Raw genomic sequence first — 17,921 nt, forward strand, 5'->3', positions numbered from 1 at the left:
CCTTAAAACATGAAATAGAATCCAAAATTTCGGTAGAGATTCCTTCCTGATCATTATGGCATTAATAGACAATGATTATGGGACATTCTTCACTATAACATCCATAAACGGAGTCAAAACTAGCAGATCCTCCACGTTTTAATAAATTCTGCCCTATTTACATCCACTCTAAGAATTCTCTATTGATTTCTAACCGAAACTGTATGATTGGTTTCTATTCCATATCATCATTTTCTGGAAGTTTTTAATATTTTCCTACCTTCAAAAGACAAGTATACATCGCCATCTATAATTCAATAGCAATAGTACATCCTAGAAACATCAGGTCGACAGAAAAGCATTGTCTATAAAAGTTCTTATTGTAGGGTTCTTTCCAGTTGGTTTTGTCTAACAATTTCCCTTCAGTTATTGTCTGATAGAGGCGCTGATATTTGTTGATAATTTGGCAATCACTTTGAAGATGGCACGTTTCAAAAAGAAGTTTCTTCGACATACAAATTTATAATATTGCAATTTATGTGAAATACTTTCCCATTGTACCAAAGAAATTTCTCATCTATCAATAAAATATTCTCGATTTATAAATCTTTTTATTAACAAAAATACAATCAGAGGACATCTTAACATTAAACTTGAAATGAACTACTTCAAATTATGGGACTTTGCTTCACGTAAGAGTGGGTGATAACTCCATAAAAATATCAGAATGAATGTGGCAATGATATTCAAATCACCATATAACCACGCAATGCGATAAGCTAGTAACAATAACAAGTGTTCCAATTTATTCCAAGTTCTTATCTATAAGTAGGATGATAATAACAATGCAAATTCTAGACTATAAAAATAAGGTAACAATATTCCACCATGGTCGAAAAAAATTATAATATACATGGATCTCTCGACTATATTCGACAGAAAACAATTATCGTGTACGAGGCGCACAAGAAAATTAATCAGTTTTTTGGTTACAAACAAAATAAAGAAAATAAAGAATGTTCGAAAATGAAATCATATTCACAAAAGTTGAAACTTATAAAAGGAGAAGAATTCAAAATTAAATCAGACTGAAAATAAAATTCAAGAAATAATTTGTAAATCACAGAATATCTGAGTAAAAGAATAGAATAGTTATGAACACACAATAATAATGATAGTTTTAACAAAAATATCTCAAAACTACACCTCCATTTTATGACTTCAAAATTGAATAAAGGAAACAGAGAAGGTAACATTCGAAAAGAAGAGTTCGAGACAGCAAACAACAAATAAATCAAACACACATATAAGAAACTACTAATATGTAAAGCTGTTGTGAAAGCATATACTTATAAAATATACAAGTTTGAGAACTATACTATGTTTATCACAATAATTAATTACTCAAGCAAATTACTTAAGCAAATATATGTATAACAAATGTCATGTATTTTTTAGGTACTAATCAATCTAAAAGTAGGTAATTCTAATCTACAGTAAGCTTCTTGAAGGTGCCTTCAATGCCCATACCGAGTTCTTCATTCATCTCGGACACTAACGTACATGTTTTTTCGTCTATTTCTATATACATATCGTCTAGAGCTAGAATGGATTCCCGTTTTTCTTTCAGGAGAACCTTGAATTTATTCAGCATTTCTTGTAATGGGACTTCCCCTCCATACTCTTTAGGTAGAATTTTTTTGTCAATGTTGGCGTACAGTTCTTCTGTGGACTTGTACATCTGTAAAGGTAAATGAAAGAAGGGTGATAACAAAATTAACAAGTAATATATTTTTAAATTCTTACAAAAATTCTACTCCTCAACTTCTCGTTCAGTAGTGACACCGCAAATTCGATCAGTTTGATCGCGTTTGACGAGATATTCAAGAAGTGATTGGACTTGTGCCTCATCGGTGTTGTATTCTGAAAAAAAGAAGCAAGTTAGGTACTTATTCATTCGTTTATAAATACGCCAAGTCACGAACGTGAAAGTGGAGAGAGTGGACAGTTGAATGCAGGATTTGGATTGCTTCGAGAAGAGAAACAAACACTTGGCATCTGTGGAGTCGACGCGATTTGTGAAAGGAAGAAAACACCGATCGATGTATTTTCACTGAGGAAGCATTGAAGATTACGAAAATTCATTCGAAGACAAGATTTGATTCAAATAGCTCCAGTAGTTTCAAACTTCAAATCTAAATAACCTTTTTTCCTGGAGATATACGAGGGTAGTCTGAAAAGTTTCCGACATAAAAGTAGCAGCTCTTGTATATTAAAGCTAGTGAATTTAGTTGTTCATCTGTTTGAAGTTTCAGTCATTTTGGACCGGCAGTTGTTATGTAACATACGTTTGAGTAAGTCATTAAATATTTGTTTTTGAAAGGTAATATGCCTAAGCAAATCAAAGATGAATTGAATTCTGTTTATGGGGACTCTGCACCATAACTTATCCCAGTGGAATTGCGGCAGCTGAATTTGTAAGTGGCTGTAAGAGATTGGGAGATGATGAACGTTCGGGACGTCCAAAAACTACAACTATCGACGAAAACATCGCCAAAGTTCACCAAAAGATGCAAGACGACCGCCGAATTGGAGTGAGAGAGATAGCAGAGTTGTTGAACATGTCAAAAGAATGTGTTGGTCACATATTTAATCAACATTCAGGCATGAGGTAGGCTCACGGTAGGCCAAAAACGTGTTCGAATGAACATTTCCAATACTTTGTTGCCGAAATTTAAGCGCACTAAATTCGACTTTTGGCGCCGATTAATTATTGTAGATGAAACTTGGATACACCATTATACGCCTGAAACAGAAATACAGTTCTAACAGTAGGATGCAAAAAAGAAACCGGCTCCAAGAATATCAAAAACTGTTTTTTCGGCTAGGAAAGTGATGGCGACTGTTTTTTGGGATAGTCATGGAGTTTTTTAATAGATTATCTTCAAAAATGAAAAACCATTACATTACAATACATACTACGCATCATTACTTGACAAGCTGAAGGCAGGCCTCGCGAAAAAAACGGCCACATTTGCAGAAAAATAAAATCCTGTTTGCCACGGCAAAAATCCACAAATAACGGTCTGAATTGCTTCAACATCCGCCTTACTCACCAGATCTAGCCCTAAGTGACTTTTTTGTTTCCTCATCTAAAAAGTGCGTTCGGGCAGAGATGTTCGTCAAATGAAGAGGCAATCACCTTCGTGAACAGTTATTTTGCAGAGAAAAACGCCGGGTACTATTTGGACGAGTTACAGAAATGGAAGGGGCACTGAGAGAAGTGTGTATGGTGAAAATGAGACTATGTTTAAAAATAAAAAAAAATCTGAAAAAATGTCTTGCATCTTTGTTAGGCCAGAAACTTTTCACACCAGCCTCGTACAAGCACAAGTAAAATCCAAAAAAATATACACGTTATCAAAGTCGCTGTTGATTACTGTTGTTTTTTCAATACACAGATTTGTTGTTACTTGTGGAGAATCAATAACACTATTCATGGTAAATATTACAAATCTTCACAATATAGACTACAACACTAGTTTCCTTATTTAATAGTATTGTACACTAATTTAAAATGTAATTTATACAAATCACTAACCTAACTCTATCTGTAGAGTAGGGAGGGTGAGTGTAGGCCCACAGGAGGAGTTGTCCTCCTAGGTCATCGTCCATCCTGCCCTATCCAGGAAGGTGGACAGGTCACTGGGAGACATCTCCTTTATATCGGCAGGTGTAGGCCAAGACTCGCCGAACTTATTGACGATAACTCCAGACACTCGCATACGTCATGCCTGACAGTCTCCATCTTCCTGTTCACACATCCTGCAGATGTATGTCTACTAGCCCCATATTATGGGGGTGTTTCCTTAGTTGACAGTGGCCAGCCAGAAATCCTACTGTTAAGCGTAGATTTTTCTTGGTCATCGCCAGATATTTCTTCGGCGCCAGCTTTCCAGGGTCGCCCAGGGTGATTCTGGCAAGATTGCATCCTTTGATTCCATCCCATCTCTTTAGGGATTGAGCATTGGCTTTCCGCAATTGTCGAAGTCATCAGAAATGGGTTCTAAAATTCTCAGTCCAGCCGCTTCCTTGGCTAAAGAGTCAGCAATGCGATTACTTTTACTGCTGTCGTGCCCTTTAACCCACCTCAGGATAATGATTTATTATCTACCGAGGCTTTGGCTAAATCTTGGTGCCAGAAATTCCCTTCCTGGTTATTTCTTTTGTGGCGATTGAGATACCAACCAGTTCTGTTTGGACCACGCTGGTATTTTTCCCATTCCCCACCTACGCAATAGATATTATTGATTGGTGAACAGTTTCAAGAACAGATAGCCAGCGGGACAGAGCAGATAGAATTATTGTCACTACGTGACTGATTCTAGACTATGTGACTGATTCTAGACTATTCGTAATGTGTTGGATAAATTTCCGCTGGTTCAGTAAACGATTGACCAACTCGCGTACGTTGACGAAACGCAAGATCTGCCTAAAACATCACCGCTGTCTGTGAAAGTGTGAAGGCAGTCAATTCCGTGTCGCTCACAAGAACTTGGCCTTCCGCAGACTACAATATGACGAACTAATCTAGACAACGACGTATGTTCACTGAATGGGCTCTGAAGCAATTAGCAACTAATCCAATTTCCATCGAAAAATCATCTTCAGCGATGAAGCCCATTTCAGGATGAATGGGTGTGAGATCAAACAAAATTGTCCAATTCAGAACGATACCAATACACATAAGATCAAAGAGAGCGTCCAATGCATCCCGAGAAATGAACTGTTTGGTGTGGATTTTGGGCTGTTAACGGCGAGCACTGTAGGTCGATAATTACCAACTTCTTTTGGCCTGAATTGGATGATCTGGACATCAACTACATGTGGTTTCAACGGCGTTACATGCCACACAACTCATGCTATATTGGATATTCTACATGAGCGATTTGAGGGCATGGTCACCATGATCGTGCATTTGACCCGTTAGCTTTTTTCATGTGATATTTTCTCAAGTCCCAGATGTATGCGAATAAGCCATAAACCACAGCGGTCCTCAAAGCCAACATAACCCATTCCATTGGTCAAATTCATCCTGATTTATGCGCTTCATGGAAAATTTACCGTTTCGGCTCTAGCCTCTTCAATAAATAAGATGCATTTTTCATGGAATTGACAGGAGTATGTTTTTTGTCTTTGTCTAGGTCTAGCTCCAGTTAAAGACAGGGTCGCACATCATTTTGGAAAGAATCAAATCACTCCCACGGTACTACTTCTCTCCCACTCCCACTACATCCATCAAACTACCCATTACGTAAGCAAATACCAAACTCACCTGAATACATCTGAGGATATTCCTGACATCAGTCAACGACCACAAAGAAATGTGCGACATCGTAAACCCACTTTCGTCGTTAACGTACGTGTACCCGTTGATCTGGTTGATCTCGTCATCCATCAGAGCCTCAGTAATCAAGCTATGGATCTTCACCATGTGCGCAGAAGTGTACTTGTGGGGGTCGAAGTTGCCTGCGCAGCTGAAGAGTACCATCCTTCCTTGATCCCTGTCCAAGAGAGGAACAAGATAGCCGGCGTTGATGATGTCGGCCAGATCCTTGTCTTCGCTGTCGAGGTTTTGGAACCATTGGGGGTAGAGTCTGCGGATGGTGAGATACCTTTCGAGCATCTCGCATGCGAGAGGAACGCTGAATTTCTTGGTGCGTAGGAAACGTAGGAGGAATGGCGCATCTGTAAAGTATAATAGTGTAACCAAAGACCCATGAACAGTTGATGCACTTATCTAATCATTCATAAATAGTATTCATTTAGGTTCTTCTTAAGAGTTACATTTTAATAACGCGTCGACGCCCAACTCGTTTAATTTTTGGGTCTCTTATGTTGACCAGTACTGGTTGCTGCTGGAGCATTTATCGGTACATTTCGTCGATTTCCTCACTATAGGACTCTGCTGTGATGGTTTGGCCTGGCCTGCTCACCACCATAAAGTAACCATGACCTTTTATGGTGGGTTTACGCCTTTGGTAAGTGCCTGGGTAACTCATCGGCGTCCAACCACTGCCCTGAACGTCTCCTGTTGTCATAGAAGATCCACTTTTCATCACACGTGAGAATGCGATCGAAAAAAGGGTCGTTTTGGTTGCACAAGAGCAAAGAAGAACAAACATCAAAACGTAACAATTTCTGTGGTTTGTTTAAATCGTGGGACACCCACTTTTCGAGCTTTTTGACCATTTCAATACGTTTCAAACCATCAAAACTGCTTGGGAGTATATAAGCTGACTTGTGGCTCCTTCCCAAAACTTTATATTGGCCAATCAGGGAGAACATTTTCCCAAAGAATTAAAGAGCACAGAAGTAGTTTTGTAAATCAAAAGACCAATTCCACTTTCGCAAACCACCTTTTGGAATGTTTAGAAATCAATAGATTCAGGAATTCGGGAAATTTACTGAATCAGGTTCTTGAAATTTAGGCACTTCAAATTGTAGAATGAGGTGTATTTAGCATTGAATATGTAGAATTAGTTAGTAAAGACATTCCCGAAGAAGCCATTGTATTGCGAAACACGTGTTACGTTTTTGTAAAATCGTTTAGTGAAAATCTCAGAACAAAGTGTTTTTTGAATACGTTCCTTATGTTGTCATACTGATGAATAAAAAAAAATTCTGGGCTTTATAAGGATTTTCTCTCCTGGAATTGAAAACCTCTTTAGAATTAATAAATTTTCAAAATTCTGAATTCGATATTTATAAATTGTGAACGATTAGTAATTTTTTTATGTTACACTCGTCTCGAACATATGTTTACAAATTCAGCATGTTCAGTTTGCTAGTGAGAGGCATACATTATAGAAGTATTCTACGTATTCGGCGATTTGAACTTTTAAAATGTTGACAGTGGCATACGATGATTGTACTCTGAATCAGAAAAATGTTTACAAGTGGTTCAAGCTTTTCACAGAAGGTCCACAAGATATGAATGAATTCATGGTATCGCCATTATCATGGCGCTAATGCACCTGCTTGATCATCATTGCTTATTCGTAATTTTCAGCCAAAAACAACATCGTAATCATGCCTCGAACACCGTATTCACCAGATTTCGCTCCCAGTGACTTTTTTTCCAATATCGAAGAAACCCGTGAAAGCGACTGTGGAACTCATAACCGAATCGATGAGAGCGAATCGCTCAAGGACATGCCAAAGAGACACTGCTTCGAGGAGTGGAAAAAAACTGGCACAAAGTGTATTATATCTGATTATATCTGAGGGGGACTAATTTGAAAGGAAGAAAGTAGAAATAAATAAAACATTTTTGAGAAAAATGAAAATTCACTATGTTTTTTGAACAGACAGCGTATTTTTTTCTTTGATGTATTTAAGCGAAATTGATATGAAAAAATGTTACCGATGAATTGGATAAATCCTTATCTGAATTTTTATACAAATGCAGTAACGTTTCTGGATAAATTCAGTGAGTTGCCCTTTTCATATGAATAAATTTGGAAAGTTTTTTGACTTCAAGGGAGTTTAAATCCATAAATATCTGTTAAAAAAAATCTGTTTACAATCTGTTTTTCCGTTAATCAGCTGTCGCCCCCATACGAACGACAACTCTCAGAAGTTGAGAAAGTTGTGCGAGCTAAGAACTAACGAGGTCTTATCTTTTAACGTGTGATTCCCAACACCAAGGATTAACTCATATACCCCTCAAAATAATATTCAGACAAAACGTATATCGATTGTGCTTATTATTTCAAAGATCAAATTACGCGAGCAATAATGAATTACTGATTTTTCTTCTTGTTCTGTAGGAAAAACATGAACGAGTTTCATTGAACCATAAACTATTCACATATTAATTTTTTCTGATTTGACTCTACAAATGGCATTTTTTAGTCAGTAACTGTTGATAGATTTTAATTTTTTTTCTGAATTTGCTGAACAATTGAAAATAATATTTGATATTATTTCATCGTCGATTACGACTAAACTACCCATTCGTCAAAAATGAATTTCTATTTATATGCCAGATATCCATTGGTATTGAAATGAATTTCTTCAAGAACACGTAATCACTTTCAGATTTAAAGAAATAATATTATTATTTATTGTCTGACAGCCAATTATAGCTTACATTGTATCACTGATATTTCTCAAGGACCGTTATATAAAACGTAAACGAAAGAGAATATTAATTGAGAATATTCCCTTTATATCCTTTGGAACAAACCACATAGAATATTTCATAATATACAAAGAAGTTTCAATTATAATTGAATATTTGTATTTTCTTGGTTTAAGTAGGTATGTAAATCTCCAGAAACATTTTTGATTCTCTATTTTTGTGGCTCGTCATTAGAGAGAGAACGTCTTGAGTACAGTTGACATTTTGAAATAATTTCATTATATAATGATAATAATCGTCTTTATTCATCAATATGATCGAAATGAAATACAAAATTTCAGAACAATAATTATGTGTCGACGAACAGGTGAAGTATCAGCCTAGTGCTTTTCAAATCAATCTTGCAAAAAAATAAATAAATCAGAGAAAACAGTACAAGAAATATCTGAGAATTAGCGAATATAGAATCAAAAATACTAAAAATTATCAATCTACTTATTTCAGAACAATTTATACTAACGTAATTATAAAGTATAGTAGTTGGAATCATCAGTGCCTAAATTCCTCAATGATATTTTTCACATTATTGGTAACCATAGCGTAAATAATCATCATATACAGGTCCGCCTTGAAAGCAAATCTATGGTGACTGAAGTAAGATTTTCAATATATTTTTGAAATCATTTTTATATGAAATTAAATCAAATCATCTGAATGATATTCACTTCTCAAAATTCAAGAACTTAATAAACAAACATTTTTCTTACTACTCAATAGAGTTTTTCTGACAGAATAATTTTCCTAATGTATTAACAAAGAAATGAAAAGTAGACATTTCAAGGAATCTCTCTGGTCTAATTGAATATTTTTTCATTATTTGCATAAATAAATTGCAAAGGCAAATTTTCATTTTATAGTGGAGTCTATTCTGAATATAAGTGATGAATGTCATTTCAGTTATTTTAATGATAGACAAAAAAGTCCTCCAATAATCCACAATGAAGATTATATTGTTTTCACCGCCACACTGATTGTATTTTCATTTTTCAACAGTCGTCTCAGACATGTCCATTATGAAAATAATATTTACTCAATAAATTTGAAAGGAAATTCCAACATAGTATGTACATATTGGCAAAGGAGTTAATTAACTATTGAAAACATTATATACGGTGTGATTTACTAGACAATAAACTTGGAAATATTCAAAAAAAAATTGCAATTCAGACAAAATATAAATATTTATCTACCGTTCAACGGTGTCTTCTCAAAACATTCAAATCAACTCTTATATTTCAAATATCAATATACTTTTTCGGGACGAAAGGTTTCGACTTTCAACTTCTTCATCTTTATACAAAAAATGAGAGAAGCAATTAACTGAAAGAACTGAACTGAAAGAAAAAGCCATCTCAAAACAACTACTTTCATATAAACATTGATTTACACGAAAGAAAAAATCCTTTCGGAAAAACTACTTACATATGAACCTTGAATTACATAAAAACAGTTTTTCCTACTCAGTTTGTACTCTAAATATTCATTATGGAATTGAATCAGATATGATTCACTGAATTGCCACACAGTCTAGTTTATGAACGAGATAAAATTTAATTTACACGGAACACTGTTACCCTCAATGTAAGTGAAATTTTACCTCTTTCGTATACTTTATTGTGTAGCAATCCTGTGAATGATATCTGATTCAATTTCATAATGAATGTTTGGAGTACAAACTGAATAGGATTTTTTTTTTGTATAATTCAATGTTCATTTGGAAGTAATTGTTTCGAGAGGGACTTTTCTTCCAGTTTGAGATTGAGACTGACTTCTTTGCATAATCTACACATCTTCCCCAAAAATTAATCTCTCCTGAAACATACTTTTCTCAATTCAATCAATATACTTAATTGAAGGCTTCAATTTCATAATGAAATGTAGAGATTCAGGTTTTATTGGGAATCTATACAAAGGAGGGATAGGTTATGTTAGGTTAGGTCCAAAGTGAGTGGATCTATTCGACCCTCAACGCAACCCGCAACGGTTCATTGTGGCTCACACATATTCACACTCGACCAAATAAACCCAGCTTCTCAACAAAGCCGATTAATTTGTATTGTTAGTGGTCTTTCAGGTTAGATAGTGAGAGTACGGCTCTGCCGAACTCTAAAAACCTGATTCGGTCCCCAGCGGGGCAGGCACAAAGTATATGCTATGCTGTTTCATCGTTAATGAGGTAGTCAAATAGTCAAGGTGCAAGATTCCCATCTTGATACCCGCGATAACCTTCCCATATGAGGGTTTTTGCACATCAGCTACACCTGACCGTGCAGGGCTTTTTCGCTTCTAGTTTTGGTAAATCATAACTTGAGCGCAAACGTTTGCTAAGCTGCTCATGGGGGGTTTGTTTCTCCACTTGAGACAGATTCTGCGTACGCTGCTCAAGAATTTGGTGCAAGGCGGTTTTATAAGGTACCCCGCTCTTGGGGAGACGATTCGTTTCCTGGCTGCACCACCAAACCTTCAGTTATTGGATCAGGAGTTGGGGAATTGAGAAGCTCTCGCTCCTGAACTAAATTTACAGGGAGGTCAATTGGAGTCGTAAACTCGACATCCATCTCCTCTGTAGACTCAGCGTCAGAAAGAATTTTTAAGTTTACTCTGTCCATAAAAGTCCCACGAGTAGCTAAGAAAAGAAGGTCAATCACGGCAGAGCCCCACATTACCATGACAAGGCGATGCTACGACGAGAGGGCGCCCGGTATCTCGAAGGTTCCGTAGAGACACCTGATAGGCTCAGTGTCATTCATCCTCTCGGCACGGATACACACACCTTAGGATTGAGCCATCGTTGAAATGCCATTCAGTTAGGGAATAACAGAACCACAAGTGATTCTGTCATTCCCGTATCCAGCGGGGCTACGTGGAGGCAGGCATCCGATGGCCGGTTTGGTCAACCCCCACATCCCAAGAACATGCACTTGCCAAAAACAGCATGCACAGTGGTTCAAGCAGTGAAAGATGAACGAGGACATCCAACCCGAGGGATAACTCTTTTCTGTACAGAATTCAAACATGTTTACAGGTTTTCTGTGACTTCGATAATACAGGCAATATCAATATCATACCTCGCAGTCAACGCACATATCACTGATGATGTCTGTCGCAGTAGCACACGAAACGTTTAGTATTTCAGGTTCCATTCGACCACGGCCTAGCAGCCCGAATTTCCTTATAATTTCAGTGGATATATAAAAAGGGTCGCTTTTGGTTCAAAGAGTTTCAGAAAAATAGTCCAAATTTTTCCCATATTCGTAAAACTTACGAAATATTTGAGAAATTTCGGATTCTCATGAATTGACACTGTAAAATCTTAATCAATGAATTGAATTCTGTTTCCTATCAATTACGTATTTGAGATCAGTTCTGTCTGATGATCAGTTCCTCATGCTCTACTATGCCCAAGTGGACTCCAGACTTCGATATGCCATCTCCCTCTGGGAAAGGTCTTCGAGAGCTAATGATGTATTTGTTGTACAAAAGAGAATACTCCAAGTAATGTTTAGTCTATCCTTTCGACAAAACTGTGTTGTAAAATCATGACGCTACCATCACTCTTTATCTTTGAAGTTTGTGTGTATATATTTAGTAACTATAACAGTTTTTCAACCAGATCTAGCATTCATAAACATGACACAAGAATAAAAAATCAGCTGAATATACCCTTTTCTAGGGTCCAATTAACTAAAAACTCTCCAAACTCATTAGGTCCTTTATTATTTAATAAATTACCAGACTATGTAAGAGAGAGTCGAACCTTAACATGTTTTAAAAAAAGTCTTAAACATTTTTTAATTGAAAGATGCTATTATAAAGTCGATCAGGCACTATAATAAGTATTTGTAAATCCTTTATGATTTGTCTGTTATTTGTGTATTTGGGTGAATATATGTATATATGTCTGTATATGTATATATTTGTTACACAATTATTCTATACTATAGATGAACGACTATAATATCTGCAAATTTACTGTTTTGTTATATACAATTTATGTGAATGTTATCATGTTCTGTTAATTTTAGATAAACGACTACTCCTATACAATACTTGTATTGTCCTTCTGGAGAATAAAGAATTATTATTATTATTATTATTATTATTATTTTCACCGTAGTATGCGCTAGTCAGGCCCTATCCCCCGAAGCCCCGATACATTCGGGAGGGCGCGCCAGCATAATCAACCAATGACCACTCCCCACACCGTGGGGTAAGTGATCATTGGTTCCGAGAATCATGTGCCCTGAGCAAACGCAGTGAGCCAAGAATGACAGCCTTCTGCATCTGTGCGGCTAAGATTTCTGCCTTAGTGCGGCAAGCCGGTATGATTTTGAGATTCGAGAGTAGAGAAGACATCATTCCACCAAGGACTCCAATAATCAGAACAACCATTTTGACAGAGTGATCTGGATAGAGTCTGCGGAGTTCGAAGAGAAAATCTCGATATTTTATCCGTTTTTCCTCCTCTTTTCTGACGATATTCGTCTCGCCAGGAGCTGAAAACTCCACGACAAATATCGTTTTGGTCTGGTGGTCGAGAAGGACTACATCAGGCTTATTAGCTTAGGGTGGGAAACGAATAGTTCCAATAAATTCGGCACTTCTCGTTTCCCACAACGGATTCAATATCCCCCGGAGCGTAGGGCAACACCGGTGTCTCGTCTATACCGTAAGAGTGCCGTAGATGGTAATAAAGCACTCTTAGGGCCGCGTTATGTCGATGGATATAGGCCGAGACCGCATATGCTGGACATGCTGATAGCAAGTGCATTAGGGTCTCGGGCGCCTCGCGGCAGGCCCTGCACCTTGTGTCAGGAACCTCTATACCCATCACGCGACTGCGGTAGACTAAGGTGTTGAAGACACCATCCTGGCAAGCCATGATGAACCCCTCAGTTTCCGACTTCAGCCCCCTCGACCTGAGAAAAGCGAACGTCAGGCGCTTTGATAAGCCAAGGTCTTCAGTATTATTGAAGAAGACCCCATGCATTGGCTTATCCCTGTGTCTCCGCAGAAGTAAGGTGATCTCTGCGGCTTTTATCTAAGCTTTTTGCTGGACGGGTTCCAACTCGGTGACAGAGTTGTAGTCACCTCGTTCAGAGTCGAAAACTATACCGAGTTCATCAGCTGCTCGAGAAGCTGCCTTAAGGAGAAATGCTCCAATTCCTGCTCTCTCATGGTCACGGACCATGCAGAGAAGGGGATCCGAACTCCTGATGACTTTACAGGCTGTATCCAGTACCATTCTGTCATGTAAACACTCCAAACTCAAAAGTCCACGACCTCCCTGTTGTCGGGGGAAGTACAACCGTGGAACGGACGATTTTGGATGCAAACTCCTATAGAGATGCATCATATTTCGGGTCCTTACGTCGAGTTGATACAGCTCCTCCCGAGTCCACTTCACTACTCCAAACGAGTAGAGTAAGATTGGAACGGCAAGCATATTTGTTGCAGCAAATTTGTTCTTCGCGACAGCTCCGATGACCAGATCAGTCGAAGTTTGTGCTGATACTTGCCGCGGAGAGAGTTTTTCACTGCAGTTACCTCTTATGAGTGGCGTAGTTCCACCCCGAGGTAAGTATACGTCTCTCCGGCATCCAGATGGTGTAGGATGCTTCATTGTTTTTTTGTTGGCTCAAAAAGTCTATGAATTTTCTCTTTAGGTCAATAGTTTAGGAATTATTTGCGGAATTATGGAAAACGAACAGGGAATAACTGAAAACACTATCATTTTGTTTACTTTCCACGCTATTGGAAACTACTACCCGGTCTATGTGCATTCCAAGTATTGTAATATATATTAGGTTCAAGTATAAAGTTATTTGCTTCACGTTTGGTAGTAGAATATATGTTACGAGCAACGTGATTAACTGGGCATTATCAATGAGGACCGGCCATTATTAATAATGCCCAAGAGCCATGGGCAAAGTCATTAATTTATCACTTTGACCGGCCATTATCAATAATGCTCGACGGCCCGTGGTCCATGTAATAAGTCAGTGTTTGAGATAGCTTGAATTTATCACTTGGACCGGGCATTGTGATAAATTGGACTGCGGCCGTGCCTCGCAACATACGAGGGGCACGTACATGCAGGGGGAGGGTCGCGTGCGCACGCTGCGACGTATTAGTTCGCGAACTAATTCATAAATTGAAATTAACGAAGGAGAAAAACACGCAGTAATTTTCTCGCGATGAGTATCGTTCATTTTTAACTAAAGTGAGAGTGACAAAAGACCAGATCGCAGGCAAAACTCCGGAGGAATATCAGCGATTGTCGAGGTATGACATAGTGAAGATCGGAACAGTTCAAAAATGAATCGTACCAGTGAAAAATGGCAGAAAACCAATTCAATATTACTGTTATTTGGAAGAAACATTTGATATTGTTCACGAAATCACATTTCTATCGGACATGGACGTAGAAATAGGATGATGAAAGAGCTCAAACCGAAGTACAAAATATTACTAAAGAGTGTGTGGTGTTGTATTTGGCTTTGTGTGGACCATGTCAAAAAAAATCAAGTGTTTCAAAAAAAGGGCTAGTGGTTAAGTCTATAAAAAGTAGTGAATTTAACTCACGATGCTGAGTCGACTCAATCGATATGCAACCACAAGCAGACAATGATTTCAAGTTCATCGTGGTGTATCAAGATCACCTCACCAAGTTTGTGATTCTTAGACCATTAAAAACAAAACGAGCCGAAGAAGTCGCATACATTTGCTGGATATCTTCACAATATTTGGAGCTCCATGCATTTTGCATAGTGATAATGGCAGGGAATCCGTAAATGAAGTTATTGCCGAACTATGCCAAATGTGAGAAGAACCCAAAATTGTAAACGCAAACTCCGTCATAGCCAATCTCAAGGTTCAGTAAAAAGAGCAAATCAAGATATAGAAAAGATGTTATTTATATGGTTGGAGACAAATGAAACCACAAAATGATCGGAAGGGTTGAGATTCGTTCAGTTCATGAAAAATAGAGCTTATCACTCCGGCATCGATCGCAGTCCTTACGAAGCTATGTTTGGCTGCAAACCCAAAGTAGGTTTCAAATCAGTCTTGCCATCATTTGACGGGTTAACGGAAATAGAAAGTGAAGATGACATTGAGGCAATGTTTAAAGAAGATGATTCCGGTGAAGGTTAAAATGTAATTGTGGACAGAGCGGATGATACCGTAAACGAAGACAGCGATAACTTAGATGAAAACTCAGCCGCTGTTACTGATTCTATTTCTGTGACGACTGAACCTGAACGCAGTTTCAAACTGCAACAATAATCTGACGATATTCAACCAGAAAATCAGCAACCTACTGTGGACATGATAAATGAAAACCCTCGACCAGACGTTCAACAGCCTTCTGAACTGGAACAACTTTCTCCCGATAGTCTACCAGAAAATCAGCAACCTACTGAGAGTGTGGACATAATAAATAATGAATAAAATTCTGCCAATATGAGCAATAAGAAGACAAATTCTGATAAGGAAAAGGCTGCATCTTCACTCAACGCAAAATCAAATGAAATTCGGAAGGCTCGTAACGCAGCTAATGAAAGAAAATTTCCTATTGCAGAAATAGGCCAAAGCGTTCGAAATAGGCCAAACTGTACTCCAGAAATGCGTTTACTGTGTGTAAAGAAAAGTTCATTTCGATCGACGATGTTCCAAAAGTTGATATTACTCTTCGAGAATGTGCTTGAAGAGACTCTCATTTTCATGGACAAGGCTTCCAGCATTGTAACTGTAGTGGTGACTGCAATTCAAAACATTCTTTGCAATTCCAGATGTCACAAAAGTTCATCTTGCAAGAATAAGTAATTCTAAACTTAATAACTTTCTTACACAGTCCTTAATTATTAGATATTTCTGTTGATTTTTCTCAGTTCACTAATTTTTAAACTATTGTTTTTAAGTATGATTTTTATCGAAATAAAAGTAGGTAACAACTGATGTTATTACATTTTTAACTATTAATTTTTCAACTACTATTTTCAATAGTTTATTTTTTTTAACTTTTCATGAAAATTGAATGAAAGTTTTTTTCACTTAATAAACAAAAACACTACAGTTCACCTATTTCATTACTTTGCCCAAGACAGGGTGGGCATTATTCATAATGGCCGGAAAAAGTGATTAAGCAGGCTGTTTTAATCACATCGCCCAATAGATTCGGGCATTATGAATACAGACCGATCATTATTAATAGTGCCCGGACTTTTCAAAATGCCCGTAACATATACATTTCAAAAAATCACCTGTTCCGAGATTAGCAAACTCTTACGAGTTTCGTTATTGCTTGGTATCATTATTAATATCATCTGAATTGAAAAGTGAATATTTTCAGGAAAGTTCAGTTTTGGGAATAGCTTTTTGGCTTTCTATTTGAGTAACTGAAGTTAAATACCTGTTCTGCATCTTTTAATATTCGGGTGTTTGGCAATCCATTCTCTCATTTGCTCTAAGGACTGTTCCCTGATACCGTCATCTTCCCTCAATTCCTCTAATGCTCGCTTCTTCTCGACTTCAGGCACTTGAAAAATATATTCCTGCTCCTGCTTTCCTCCTAAACCCATTTTGGTAACTGTCGACAAGGAAACACACTGTTAAACTACATTTATCGGTATCTGCTAATTCAGTTTGTCAATATATTCAATACAGACGAGTGCAAAAACTGAAATCAATGAATATACAATCAGCTTTGGAATAATAATTGTATTCATGATTTCCACTACTGTCGTTCACTACTGAGTCATTTTTCATCGTATTTTCTGATAATGATCTTTTGTCTATGTATTATGTCTGGACAGAAGTGGTTTTTTATTGATTTTTTTCCTTCTTGGGGGTTGCTCACTATTATATATCCGGAATAACAATCAAATCAAATATTTATTGTCGGGTCTGGTTTCATTGTTTTCCAATCTCCGTGATTTGAATGCGCGAGTAAATAGTTGGCCTAAAATATTTTCAATTGCTTTTTCTGGCGGAAACTCCAAATTCGGTGAAAGTGAAATAATTATTTCCAGATTATAATCTGTGTGATGAACCATTGTAAGTTCCTATACCGTCAAAAACGCAATGCAAAATCGAATCAACTGACAGTTCTATGTGAATACTCGTGAATAGAAATATATCATAAAATACCATCGAAGTTACCAAATAGTAGTTTCAACAAATAATATTGTAAATGGTTGAGGTGGTAAGTATGGTCCTAACAATCGACAAAGATTAATTTGATGTGTATAAGCGTACCTACATGTTCTTTGAGAGTGTGTGTATTTGTGTAAATACACACATCGGAAAAGTCTAGGGATATTTTTATAACATACTAAATATCACAAAAATAAATGCATGAGGTCGTTTAATTTCGATTAAATTGGTACACTCGACCACCCTGTAGATTTCTATGGGTTGAACAAAGCCTGCAAAAACGGTAACTAATCTTTCATCAAGTTTTTTACAAACTGTAGGTTTTCGGCTGAAATGAATAATCTGAAAGTGTCGAGTTTGTACATTCTAAGCAGTTCTTGCTCAGCAATTAAACTGGAAATATTGTGCTTTAACATGGAACGCCATCACTTACCATTGGCTGAGATGAATAGAGCTGTAGGGCTTCTTCAAGGTGGCATGCGACAAAATGATGTAGCTCTTCGTTTGGGGGTCTCCCAAAGTGTTATCAGTCGATTGTGGCGGCGTTTCCGTGAAACTGGCAGTCCAGCCGAACAACATC

The 17,921-nt window shown here is 37.3% G+C and overlaps 1 protein-coding gene across 1 annotated transcript in view; it reads right to left on the reverse strand.

The window, feature by feature from the left end:
- Positions 1 to 576: 576 nt before the first annotated feature.
- The window catches only part of LOC111508989 (retinaldehyde-binding protein 1), a 30,918-nt gene continuing 13,573 nt past the window's right edge, over positions 577 to 17,921 (reverse strand). The window contains exons 2-5 of the mRNA XM_074180840.1: positions 16,599 to 16,775; positions 5,315 to 5,727; positions 1,786 to 1,902; positions 577 to 1,720 (exon numbers count right to left, since the gene is read on the reverse strand). Of these exons, the coding sequence (XP_074036941.1) occupies positions 1,466 to 1,720; positions 1,786 to 1,902; positions 5,315 to 5,727; positions 16,599 to 16,767 (954 nt within the window). The 5' untranslated portion in view covers positions 16,768 to 16,775 and the 3' untranslated portion in view covers positions 577 to 1,465. The remainder of the gene's footprint in view (positions 1,721 to 1,785; positions 1,903 to 5,314; positions 5,728 to 16,598; positions 16,776 to 17,921) is intronic.

Source organism: Leptinotarsa decemlineata, unplaced genomic scaffold, assembly GCF_025532065.1.
Source record: "Leptinotarsa decemlineata unplaced genomic scaffold, Ldec_3_MD MMD2_tig00026307_RagTag_RagTag, whole genome shotgun sequence".
Lineage (NCBI taxonomy): Eukaryota > Metazoa > Arthropoda > Insecta > Coleoptera > Chrysomelidae > Leptinotarsa > Leptinotarsa decemlineata.